Source organism: Trichosurus vulpecula, chromosome 6 (genome assembly GCF_011100635.1).
Source record: "Trichosurus vulpecula isolate mTriVul1 chromosome 6, mTriVul1.pri, whole genome shotgun sequence".
Taxonomy (NCBI): domain Eukaryota; kingdom Metazoa; phylum Chordata; class Mammalia; order Diprotodontia; family Phalangeridae; genus Trichosurus; species Trichosurus vulpecula.
Genome location: NC_050578.1, coordinates 205,350,566 through 205,363,588, shown reverse-complemented (window position 1 = coordinate 205,363,588; position 13,023 = coordinate 205,350,566). Strand labels below are relative to the sequence as shown.

The 13,023-nt window shown below is 37.6% G+C and overlaps 1 protein-coding gene across 1 annotated transcript in view; it reads right to left on the bottom strand.

Moving 5' to 3' along the window:
- Window positions 1-13,023, bottom strand: part of SORCS2 (sortilin related VPS10 domain containing receptor 2) — a 265,638-nt gene that overhangs the window by 184,889 nt on the left and 67,726 nt on the right. Inside the window, exon 6 of the mRNA XM_036765080.1 lies at window positions 7,568-7,657. Coding sequence (XP_036620975.1) covers window positions 7,568-7,657 — 90 coding nt within the window. The remainder of the gene's footprint in view (window positions 1-7,567; window positions 7,658-13,023) is intronic.

The following is a 13,023-nucleotide window of genomic DNA, read 5'->3' as shown; positions in this document are numbered from 1 at the left end:
TTGTACAGAGAGATCAGATTCATTGCTACTTAGCTCTGGAGCACAGGGCAACGAGCAATGGGCAGAATAGCTGGAGGGAGGCAGACTTCCGTTTGATGTCAGGAAAAACCTGCTAGTAATAAGGGCTGTCCAGAAAGGAGGCAGACTGCCTTAGGCATATGCAGTGTTTGGGGGAGGGAGAGCTGGAGTGAATTCTCTGTCATTAGAGGTCTGCAAATAGAGATGCAATAGTCACTTCTCAAGGACACCACAGACTCAAGCTTCAGCTTGCCTCAATGCCAGGTCTCTCCTAACTCAAAGATTCTCTGATAAAGCCCAGTGTTGAGGGCAGGGATAACTGCATTAAATATTCATATTGTTCTGAGAACCCTTCTTGGCCTTGTTAGAGATTATCTGTTTCTTATTCATCCAATTTTGTCCTCCCGTGAAGGGTTAGCCAATACATAATGCTTCCCATAAAGCAATTTTGTAACTGAGAAATTTAATTTCACCATCTACCTCTTGGCTTTTTTTTTAAATGGTGAATTGGGAATTTTTTTTAAAGGCTTACTTTTAATAATGGAAAAATGCCTGAATCTCTGTCTTTTCCCCTGTCAGACTGTTTCACCTGTTTGTTTCAAGACTTTGTATTCTGTGGAACACAAGGATTAGAGATGGGTTTCCCTCTCTCCATAGTTTTATTAACTTGTGACAACGAATGGCCCTATGGGAAGGATCACTGTCACTTTCTGTGAGGTCCCTAAAGCAATATGCCATTGTGATGCCTGGCTGGTCATAATCCAATGCTCTCTCTGGAAAATGCAAGGCTTAGAGACTCACCTCAAAATCTGGAGAACTAGAATCGAATTTGTGGCTCCCCAAAACTCACTGTGCTACTTTGAAGTATGCCATGTACCCTCTCATACCTTTTTCAGTTATCACAAAGGCTTAATCTGCTTAATTAATTGCAACTAATTTTAAATTAATTAAACTGATTAATCTGGTTTTCAAGACCTTCCACAAACTGGCACAAATCCATATCCAAAATCAGTTCCTTTTGCTCTCCAGAAAACACCAACAGGCAGGAAGATGACATCTAAGGTTCACTCCCACTCTTGGATTCTATAATTTTGCCCTCTACTCCACCTAGACTGGTCTCCTCACTGTACCTAAAACATCCTGCTCATCCCAGATGCTCTGCCCTGAAATAGAGTGGAAAGCACAGTGGACTTTTATTTAGAAAAACCAAGTCCGAATTCGAGCTCTGGCACTTAATATTTATGCAAACTTGGGTAAATGACTTGATTTCTAGATCTCTAAAATGGTGGTAATCCCTGTCTTCTTGACCTTATGGGGTTATGGTAAGGATAAAATTAGAAAGTAAATGTAAAACATTTTATAAAATGTAAGGTGCTATCCCAATGCCAGCCATTATTACTGGGTTGTTGGTTTTTTTTTTCTCCCTGTTATCAAGCTCTTATGTATCCCAGGTTGGGAATACCTCCTTTTGTTTATTTCTTTATCAATTTCTACCTATTCTTCAAGGTATAGTCCAGGGCCGATTTCCTCCATGGAGCCTTCCCTGAACTTACCTCTCATTCCTCTTATCTCCTACAATGCTACTGATATCTGGACCATTAATTTCCTATCTAATCAATTACTGTATTCTACTGTTATTTTAATTTTCATTATACATTCAAACTGTCAAAACTGGAAAGGACCCTTAGCAATCATCTCATCCAACTTCTTAATTGTACACAGAGAAGTAACTTTTCCAAAATCACATTATTAACTGGTTAATGGAAAAGCAGAGAATACACACCAAGTCTCCTGACTTAAAGTTCAATGTTCTTTTTGTCATACTCATCTTGTCTTCCTATAAACAATCCAAGTTTCTCAAGGGTAGGGATAATTTCTTCTTCTCTGTATCTTCCAGAGTAAAAGGCTAGTTCCCTAACAAGTATGTATAAAAAATAAATGGGTAGGTAGGTAGATTGGTGAGCTTAATACACTATGTGGAACAAGTGAAACAATTATCAGTTATTTAGTAGTTTTGCATACTTCTGATGATCTCTGAGCCCTACCGTTTAGCCCTGTTTTCTCTCTATGTAAGATCTGCTCCTATACATTTCTTTATTTCCTTAAGGGAAGTAAGACTTGTGGTAGAGTAGAAAAAGGCATTACCCAGAAGTGGAATGACCTGGGATCAATCTCATTAATGTCCTTTTCTAGTTATGTGACCATGGACCAGGTCACAATCCATCTCTGGGCTTCAGTTTCCTGCTCTGTCAAATGAGGATAATATGTTACTTATATGGAGGCAGCTAACTGGTTCAGTGGATAGAACAGTGGGCCTAGAGTCAAGAAGACCTGAGTTCAAATCCAGCCTCAGGCACTCACTAACTGTATGACCCTGGGCAAGTTACTTAACTTCTGTTTTCCTTATTCTGCCAGAGAGGGAAATGGCAAACCACTCCAGTATCTTTGCCCAGTGTAGTCCACAGGGTCACAAAGAGTCAGGCATGATTACACAACAACCTATCACTTATGTCACAGGATTCTTGAGATCAAATGAGCTAAGCACTCTGTGAACTATGAAGTACCAGACATAACTGAAGAATTGTTTTTTTGTGACCCAAACAAGGATAAAAGTCTCATGCTGTAATCGATGCATTCTCTGTTATTCTCAAATAGAGTTTACAAGAAAAAACAGCTGACTCTAAGAGAAAATTATATTGGCAGTATTTGCCAAGAACTGTGTAGGTGCATAACAACATTGAATAGAGTCCCGGGTTATCTATTTTCATCTCCATGTGCCTTATATATATTGTCAAATGTCCAATAAATTAAAAGATTCTGAGTCACATAAACCAAAGCAATAGGCACTGGAAAATGAAAAAAAAAATAAACTTAATTAACTCAGAAATAGTGGTTTTATCCTCCATTCCTTCTTCCAGAGCACCCAAAGAGAAGTATGGCCTAAAGGATTTAGGGTTAGAGAATCCAGATCCTAGTCTTGTCTTAGTTCTTCTAAGGCTATTGGAAGGATATTTATAAAACAATCACAGCTCAACAACAACCACCACTACTCTGTTGTAATAAGAACTCAGATTTTAACAGCATTTCCAAGGCCACCTAATACTTTCCACATAATCATCTGAGGTAGGCATGGCAAGTACCTTGTTTTCATTTTATGGGAGAGGAAAGTGAGGCTTTGGGTGGCAAGGTTATTTTCCTATAGCTACACAGAGTGTACAGAGCCAATATCTGAATCCCAGACTCCTACCAAAATAATTTTTAAAATCTCATTGTAAAATCATTTCCATACTGGCCAAGACATGATTGAAATTATTCCTGATAATCTAATAATAATGTCAATTTGTGGCCCACAGTGGGTTTTATTCCCCTGAGTACAAGATTAAGAACAATATATTTCTGATTACTTATGTATAAATATTATTTTGTAGCATTAAATGCCCCTAATATTATTTTACTTAATGCTTATTTCAAAGACTGAGTGAATCAATGATGTTGAATGGGGTTAACAATGAGAAATACATGTGAAGGAAAGAAAAGTAAAATTATAATGAATTTCTCCTACAATAGGTCAATACACTAAGAATACTAGATTAAGGAGTAGCCCTAGTGAATGAGTGAAGGACAAAGTAACAAAAGCGAATGATAGAGACTCATTTCAAGAAGGTGCTTATGAAATTATATTGCTAGTAGTGTATGGGGAATAGTTGGTGTTGACTCTCCCCTCCCCCTAGTTGATGTATCATAGAAATCAAGGGGTAAAAATGAGAGGCAATGAGGTATTATATTAACCAAGTGAAAAGAAATATTAACATACTGCTATTTCTTCATGAAGTATAAAGGAGTTTTCCTTGATTGAATTAGAAAGGGCAAGATATTTGAAAGGCTGGATGAAGATTGGCTATGGATCTGGTGCCTCTTAAAAACCTGAGCTCACCAGCAAGTATCCAGAAAGGGAAGGATAACATAAAAAAGAATTTTAGTCAGAATGACATTAGATAACACTTGAGCCACAAGAAAGGAAAGAAAGAATTAAAAAAGAATGTAATACTAAAATGTAATAATTTATAAAGTTAAAATGTAAAGATTAATATAAAATTAAAATGAGGGCCTATAACAGAATGCATTCTGTCTCAGGTGACTCCAAAAAAGCAGGGATTACAACAATTATCTCATGAAAGATGGCAATAAAAGTAGATATCAATGAGAGACAAATAGCAAGGCTACATCTTACTCAAAGGCAGCAAAAAGAAATAGTATCAATATTGAATATGAATGCAATGAGTGTCATAGAATCTAAAAACAGAAGAGTAAAGTTAATTGAATTCTATGAAGATCTAGATAGTAAGATAATAATTGTTTCTGACTTCAATGTGCCTTTCCAGATTTCAGCAAATCTAACAAAGTTAAGCAAAAGGGAATCTAAAATTTCTGAAAAGAATATTAAGAAAAAACTACATATGGCCTATAAATGATGATTATTGAATGAGGATATTAAGGCATGTACCTATTATTTTTCTGTATTACATGATATAATAACAAATATTCATCACATATGTTAAGGTCAAAAGAACTCAAAAGTAAATTCAGAATGACAGAAATAGTAAGTTCATCTATTATAGGCCATAAAATAATAAAATTGTAATCAATAAAGAGAATTTAAACAAAAGACATAACTAGAGACTAAATAAGGTTTTCCTAAATGAATGGGTTAAAGAAGCCAAAGAGTGTGTTTAAGAAAAGCATATTCTATTTGTATAAAATACAACATACCAAAATTTGTAGGATATAACTGTAGCAATCTTCAGAGGAAATATATATGTAAAGTAAGGAGTAAATATAAATATTCATATATATACATATGAACATTAGTATTTATAAAAGAGAAAGAAAAGACACATCAATATACTGATAATTTAATTTTCAAAACCCTAGAAATCAACACATTGATAATACCCAAAGAAGCACAGTTAGAAATTTTGAAAATCAACAAAAGGTCAACAAAATGGAAAATAACAGCTATTAAAAAATGCAGCTAATAAATAAAACTCAAGGCTCTTTTTCTTAGAGACAAATTAACTGATAAATCATTATCTCCTTTGACTTTTTTCTTAAAGGAGAGAGACATAAAAAACCCAACGACTAACAGATTTTAAAATGTTAATTCTAGAAGTGAGCATACTTAGGTTTATGTTGATAAAACCAATAACTAGGATACAGTGGGTGAATATTTAAAAATATAAAATATCTATTTCAATAAACCAGGAATAATAACTCTAAGAACTGTCAGAAAGAGAAATCAAGCAAAACATAAATGAGATCCCAAAGCAAACAAAAACAAACAAACCCTGATCCATCTGGATTTATGAGTGAATTCCATTCAACAGTTGAAGTACATATAGGCACAATCTAAACTATTTTTAAAAACAGAAAAAATGTCATTAGCTTCTTATGAAATATATATGGGTGTGATCCTCAAAACATGAAGAGATAAATAAAATTTTAAAAACTACTGGTCAATAGCTCATTAGTATTGGTGCAAAAATTAATTGAATGCTAACAGAGAGGCCACAAGTAATACTAACTTACCTACATACACACACATACACATACACATATATGTGTATATATATGATATATATATATGTGCATGTAAATACACATACACAAACATGCATATACGTACATATCTGTGTGTATATTTAAATAACTATGACCAAGCTGAATTTTTACAAGTAATGAAAGGATACATAAGAAAAGATAAATATGATTTGGATAAGGTTGGGAATACTGCATTGAACAGAAGAAATATGATCTAGACTTCACAAAAGCTGAATTGAAATAAGCACACAGGAGAAGAAAGATCACTTGGGAATCAATAAAAAACAGATAAGTTGGCAGGAAGAAGTCGGATCTATGTGAAGGGCTAGAACTTCTCTGATATGTAATTCACTTGAGATATTTTTATTTACTTCTACCTAGAATTGAAGAAACTTAGAAGAAGAAACAAATCCTATGTTTTAAGGTATACAAAATTGAAATGTAGAGAGGAAATATGTTATGATAAAGTCAGTGGCAGGATTGAGACTAGAACCCAGATTTCCTAAGTCTTGGTTTTTCATCTTTTCTAAACAGCCCTATAGAATTTCTCAATGCCCCCAAAAAGCCTTAATTGGAGAGCTCTCTAAAATGACTGTCCACTGTCACCCAACCCAAGGACTGCTAAATCTTATTGAGCTAGAAAAGCTTCAAGTGCAGAGATTGGCAACATGCATGTTGCCTAAGGAGCAGCCTAATCAACATCAGGGAGGTTTGTCACAAGAGGTTTGTCCTTACTAGGACGTGAATTTTTGGCCACAATAGATCATGAAAACCATCAGCTCAGCTGTGCAGTAGCTCTAATGTAGGTCAGTTGGAAGTACCACCTGCACATGATGAAATGATGGAACTTCTGAATTAAGTACTGCTATTATTATTTATGGAGGTGGTGAGGTCATCGCTTAGACAAAACCTCTAAGAAAGGTACTGTGCACAGGGACTGATATCAAAGTCTAACATCTCTACCAGTAAAATAATGATTCTTGAATAAAAGGGACTAGGTTCAGGTGAGAAAACAAGTGGGCATTTCATTAGACTGCAAGCTCAATGAACCGGTCAACAATGTAACATGGCAGGCAAATCTACAAATGGACCTACGAATGTGACTAAAGCTTGGATTACTAGAGGTGTACTGCACAGAATAGAAGAAGTTATGATGATTACCTCCATAACTCTTGCTGTGTGGTAGCTTCTGCCCTCAGAGAACTTTCAAACTAATATGGAGTATATAAAACTGCAGAGTTAAGTATTTTAAGATTAAATTGTAATAATCATGCATTTTAATCTGTTTCTAAAGTCCCTAAATAGTCAACCCTCTATTCTAGAGAAGATTTTATCTTCTCTAAACTTCTTTATTCCCCAATGCCTAGCACAAGACTTAGCATACTTAAAGCACTTAATTAATGTTTAATTGAAAAAATGACAAAAGACTTAATTACAATTAGTATTATATAAGTATGTATACATATTAGTATAAAATGAGAATCATGGAATCTTAGAGATGGAAGGGATCTCATCATTCAACCTTTCTCTCAAGTATGCTTCCTCTTTATAATAACCTATGCAAGAAGTCATTCTACCTCAGTAAGAGGGAACTCATTGGTTCACTAAATGACCTATTTCATAATTAGACCAGCTTGACTGTTAGGAAGTTCTTTCTTAGAATGAGTCAACATCTGACTTTTTGTAACTGCCCTATCCCATCTAACTGCACATTCCTCCATTGGTGGAGAGACTTGACTGCGGCTTCCTGTCCCTATTTCCTAATGATACCATCTCCAAAGCAGTTGTTGGTTCCAAGTTTATTTTTTCCATTTTGGCAGAAGAGCTGCAAAGCTCACCATCCTCCACAAAAGAAAAATCATCATGTGACTTAGGACCTTTTCATATACAATGACCATAAGGCAATCTGCCAACCACCCAGAGCATTAAGAGGAATAAGCACCATATTTACCTTGGGCAGTGCATACTTGGGTAACTTCATCAGAACAAATTCATTGCGTCGATAAGATACGTAGTATTTAGTCCGATTTGCTGTTGTTGCCTAATGGGAAGAGCAGGCATATGTTAAGTTTGTTTACTCAATCCAGACAAAGTTATGGGGAAAATAGCCAATATACAGTATAAATATTCAAGGAGATGCTCTAAAGTAGATAGTTACTTTTGGACATTTCCAGGAATCAATTCTTTTTCTAATAATATATAATAACATAATGATAAAAGGGCTAATAATAATACTACAAGGTATCTCAAAAGGTTAAATGAAGTTTAAAACTTTTAATAACAGAAGAGTATGCTAAAACTTTTGGGACACCATGTATAATAGTTAATATATGAAAATTAATACTAACAATAATAATAGCTAACATTTAGATAGAGCAATACGGTCATAGCATTTTTAAACTGAGATACCTCTTGAGTCTTACAACAGTCCTGTCAGATAAGTATGGTGAACCTTAAAACCTTTTCTGACAGCTGAAGAAGTAGGTTTCTGTAAGTAAGATAACTTGTCCAAAGCCACTTCAATAATTCCATCCTTGAAGGGTCTGTAATTTTATTATAGTGGGTCCTCTCTTCACTGGTGAAGATCATATATGCCTTAGCAGATCGTCTCTAAGGGGGTACTTTGTCTGCATGATAAATTGCTTTGCGGCCAAACTGATAATGGGCCTCTCATATCTGATCTGGGACGGTCTTCAGAAAACCATCATTGTTTCTATTGGGGACTACACTTCATGCTCTTCTAGTTTTGTAGAATCTGGTAGAGCTCTTGGTTCAATGGCATGGCTTTTAAGAATCTAGGCTTGCCTCAAGTGAGGTATTGGTAGAGAACTTTTGTGGAAACCCAATGCCAGTGAATAGATGAACCTGGAAGAGATACCAAGTCATAGACTAGGACAAGTCATAGGCTTTAAGTGTTGGGAGGAATCTAAAGAGTTATGCAGTCTGTTACATGTATAACATACATCACCAGTATAATACACCAAAAAAGGGGTCAGCTAGCCTCTGTCTAATGACCTCCATGGAAGAGAAACTTAGCACTTTTGGATAGCTCTAATGCTCAGGATTTTTTCCTTTACATTTACCCTGAATTTTGTCTCAGTTTCCACACAGTCTTCTCTCTGGGATAGGTGAGTATGTTCCCTTCTCCTCATGACAGCTCATCAAATACTTGAAGACAACTCTCGTGTCCCCTGACATTTCTCATCTCTAGGCTAAACATCTCCAGTTCCTTCAACTAATTCTCATATTATATAGACCTAAGGTCTTTTACCTTCCTGGTTTTCTTCATCCAGACAGTCTCTAGCAGCTCCCCCTTTATTTTTTATTTTTTTTTTTTATTGCCCTGATCATTTATTTTTTTTTTCAATTTTTTTTATGCAATTTATTTATTTAACATATTTGGTTTTCAGCATTGATTTTCACAACAGTTTGAATTACAAATTTTCTCCCCATTTCTGCCCTCCCCCCCCACTCCAAGATGGCGTATATTCTGGTTGCCCTGTTCCCCAGTCAGCCCTCCCCTCTATCACCCCCCTCCCCTCTCATCCCCTTTTCCCTTCCTTTCTTGTAGGGCAAGATAAATTTCTACGCCCCATTGCCTGTGTATCTTATTTTTTAGTTGCATACAAAAAGTTTTTTTGTTTTTGAACATCTGATTTTAAAACTTTGAGTTCCAAATTCCCTTCCCTCTTCCCTTCCCACCCACCCTCCCTAAGAAGTTGAGCAATTCAACCTAGGCCACACATGTATTATTATGTATAACCCTTCCACAATATTCATGTTGTGAAAGGCTAACTACATTTTGCTCCTTCCCAACCCATCCCGCTTTATTGAATTTTCTTCCTTGACCCTGTCCCCTTTCCAAAGTGTTTGTTTTGATTACCTCCACCCCCATCTGCCCTCCACTCCATCATCCCCCTGCCTTTTATTTTTTTTTTTTTATCTTCCTCCCTCTTCTTTCCTGTGGGGTAAGATACCCAACTGAGTATGTATGGTATTCCCCCTCAGGCCAAATCTGATGAGAGCAAGGTTCACTCATTCCCCCCTCACCTGCCCACTCCCCTCCTCTCCTAGAACTGCTTCCTCTTGCCACCTTTATGGGAGATAATCCACCCCATTCTGTCTCTCCCTATCTCCCTCTCTCAGTAAGTTACTCTCTCATCCCTTAATTTCATTTTATTTCTTTTAGCTATCTTCCCTTCATCCTCAACTCACCCTGTGTCTGCTCTCTTTCTTTTACATATATATATATATATACACATACATACACATACATACATATACACATAGATACATGCATACATACACATTCACTTATATATATACATAAACATATATATATGCATATATATATATGCATATTCCCTTCAATTACCCTAATACTGAGGTCTCATGAATCATACTCATCATCTTTCCATGTAGGAATGTACACAAAACAGTTCAACTTTAGTAAGTCCCTTGCAATTTCCGTTTCTTGATTACCTTTTCATGCTTCTCTTGATTCTTGTGTTTGAAAGTCAAATTTTCTATTCAGTTCTGGTCTTTTCACTGAGAAAGCTTGAAAGTCCTCCATTTTATTGAAAGTCCATATTTTGCCTTGGAACATGATACTCAGTTTTGCTGGGTAGGTGATTCTAGGTTTTAATCCTAGCTCCATTGACCTCCGGAATATCGCATTCCACGCCCTTCGATCTCTTAATGTAGAAGCTGCCAGGTCTTGGGTTATTCTGATTGGGTTTCCACAATATTCAAATTGTTTCTTTCTGGCTGCTTGCAGTATTTTCTCCTTGATCTGGGAGCTCTGGAATTTGGCAACAATATTCCTAGGAGATTTCTTTTTGGGATCTATTTGCGGAGGCGATCGATGGATTCTTTCAATTTCTATTTTGCCCTGTGGCTCTAGAATATCAGGGCAGTTCTCCTTGATAATTTCCTGAAAGATGGTATCTAGGCTCTTTTTTTGATCATGGCTTTCAGGTAGTCCAATAATTTTTAAATTATCTCTCCTGGATCTATTTTCCAGGTCAGTGGTTTTTCCAGGGAGATATTTCACATTGTCTTCCATTTTTTCATTCCTCTGGTTCTGTTTTATAATATCCTGATTTCTCATAAAGTCACTAGCTTCCACTTGCTCCAATCTAATTTTTAAAGTAGTATTTTCTTCAGTGGTCTTTTGGACCTCCTTTTCCATTTGGCTAATTCTGCCTTTCAAGGAATTCTTCTCCTCATTGGCTTTTTGGAGCTCTTTTGCCATTTGAGTTAGTCTATTTTGTAAGGTGTTGTTTTCTTCAGTGTATTTTTCAGTATTTTTTTGGGTCTCCTTTAGCAAGTCATTGACTTGTTTTTCATGGTTTTCTCGCATCCTTCTTATTTCTCTTCCCAATTTTTCCTCTACTTCTCTAACTTGCTTTTCCAAATCCTTTTTGAGTTCTTCTATGGTCTGGGGCCAGTTCATGTTTTTCTTGGAGGCTTTGGTTGTAGGCTCTATGACTTTGTTGTCTTCTTTAGGCTGTATGTTTTGGTCTTCTTTGTCACCAAAGAAAGAATCCAAAGTCTGAGACTGAATCTGGGCACGTTTTCGCGTCCTGGCCATATTCCCAACCAACTAACTTGACCCTTGAGCTTTTCAGTGGGGTATGACTGCTTGTAGATTACAGAGTTCTATGTTCTACGTTTGGGGGGGAGGTGCCAGCTCTGTCAGAGCCGCACTCCTCCTTCCCCAAGGACCCCCAGTCCAGACTGGGCTCAGATCTTCGGCAGGCTGTGCACCCCTGCTGTGATCCGCCACTTAATTCCCCCCACCAGGTGGGCCTGGAGCCGGAAGTAACAACAGCTGTAGCTGCCCCACCTCCGCTGCCCCCGGGGGCTGGAAGCCGAACCGCGAACTCCTTCCACTCCTGCAGCTTTTCCCACTAACCTTTTCCGCAGTCTTTGGTGTTTGTGGGTCGAGGGGTCTGGTAACTGCTCACGTATTCAGGGCGCTAGGGCCCCCTCCGCCCGGCTTCCGGTCTGGATCGTCCACGCCGCTCAGGCTGGGCTCTGCTCCACTCTGTTCCCAGCTCCCAGCTCCCAGCTCCCAGCTCCGTGTGGAATAGAGCTCACCCAGAGACCATCCGGGCTGTCCTGGGCTGGAGCCCTGCTTCCCTCTGCTGTTCTGTGGGTTCTGCCGTTCTAGAATTGGTTCAGAGCCATTTTTATAGGTTTTTGGAGGGACTCGGGTACGGAGCTCACTCTAGTCCGTGCTTACCAGCCGCCATCTTGGCTCCGCCCTCCAGCTCCCCCTTTATTAAGGGGATTTGTTCTGTAAAGTTTGGGTTCAGTCAAAGGGCTGCATTTGAGGACCTAGAGGGCCACATGTGGCCTTCAGGCCACAGGTTCCCCACCCCTGCTGGCTCATACTTTTTTAACTATAGCACCCAGAACTGAACCAAAAAAACCCCTCCAGAGGGCAGAGTATATTGGGAACATCCTCCACCTTTTCCAGAAGCCAATTCACTCAATATAGCACAAAGTAACAATAACTCTTTGCCTGCTATATCACACTGATTCAGATTGAGTTTGCTGTCCAATAAAACAAACATCTGTCTAGAACAACTGGAACATAACTAAGCCTTCCTCTTCTTGCATTTGGGAAGCTGATCTTTGTTTGTTTGTTTGTCTGTTTGTTTTTTACATTGGCTTGTAAGCCTTTACATTTATCCCTACTGAATTATTATTCAGTATTATCTTATTAAGTCCCCAACTCTTGCTTGTAAGAGACCTTTTGGTATCTTAAACTTATTGTCCAATGGGTCAGCTAATCCTCTTAGCACTATGTCATCTGCTGTTGAAGCAGCATGTCCTCTATGCTGATTTAAATATGTTAAATGCCACAGAGCTAACACATCTCCCTGAGGCACTCCACTGGAGACCTCTTAACATGATAACATTAAACCATTAACAAATTACTCCTTGAGCCTTGTTATTCAATGCCCTCTGAATTCAACTAACTGTATTATTGTATACTTGTATTGTTCTGCCTCATCCACGAGAACAGTATGAGATGCTAATCTAGATAAGTTATATTCAGGGCATTTTCTTCATCTATTCATTTAAGTAATCTTGTCATAAAAGGAAATGAGTCTAGTCTGGCATGACGTGTTTTTGATGAAATCATACTGTCTACTGGCAATCACTGATTCACTTTCAAACCATATCATGACCATCTTTTCCATGATCCACTCTAGAATTTTTGTAAGTCCACTGGCTTATTGTTGGCTATCCCTGTTCTCTCCTCATTTTTGGAAAATCAGATTTTTATTTCTCCAATCTTCAGATACGTCTCCGATTTTTCATCATCTTTCAAATATCACTGATGGTAGCTCAGGAATCACTGAAACCTCAATCACTAGGATATCATGCCCCTAT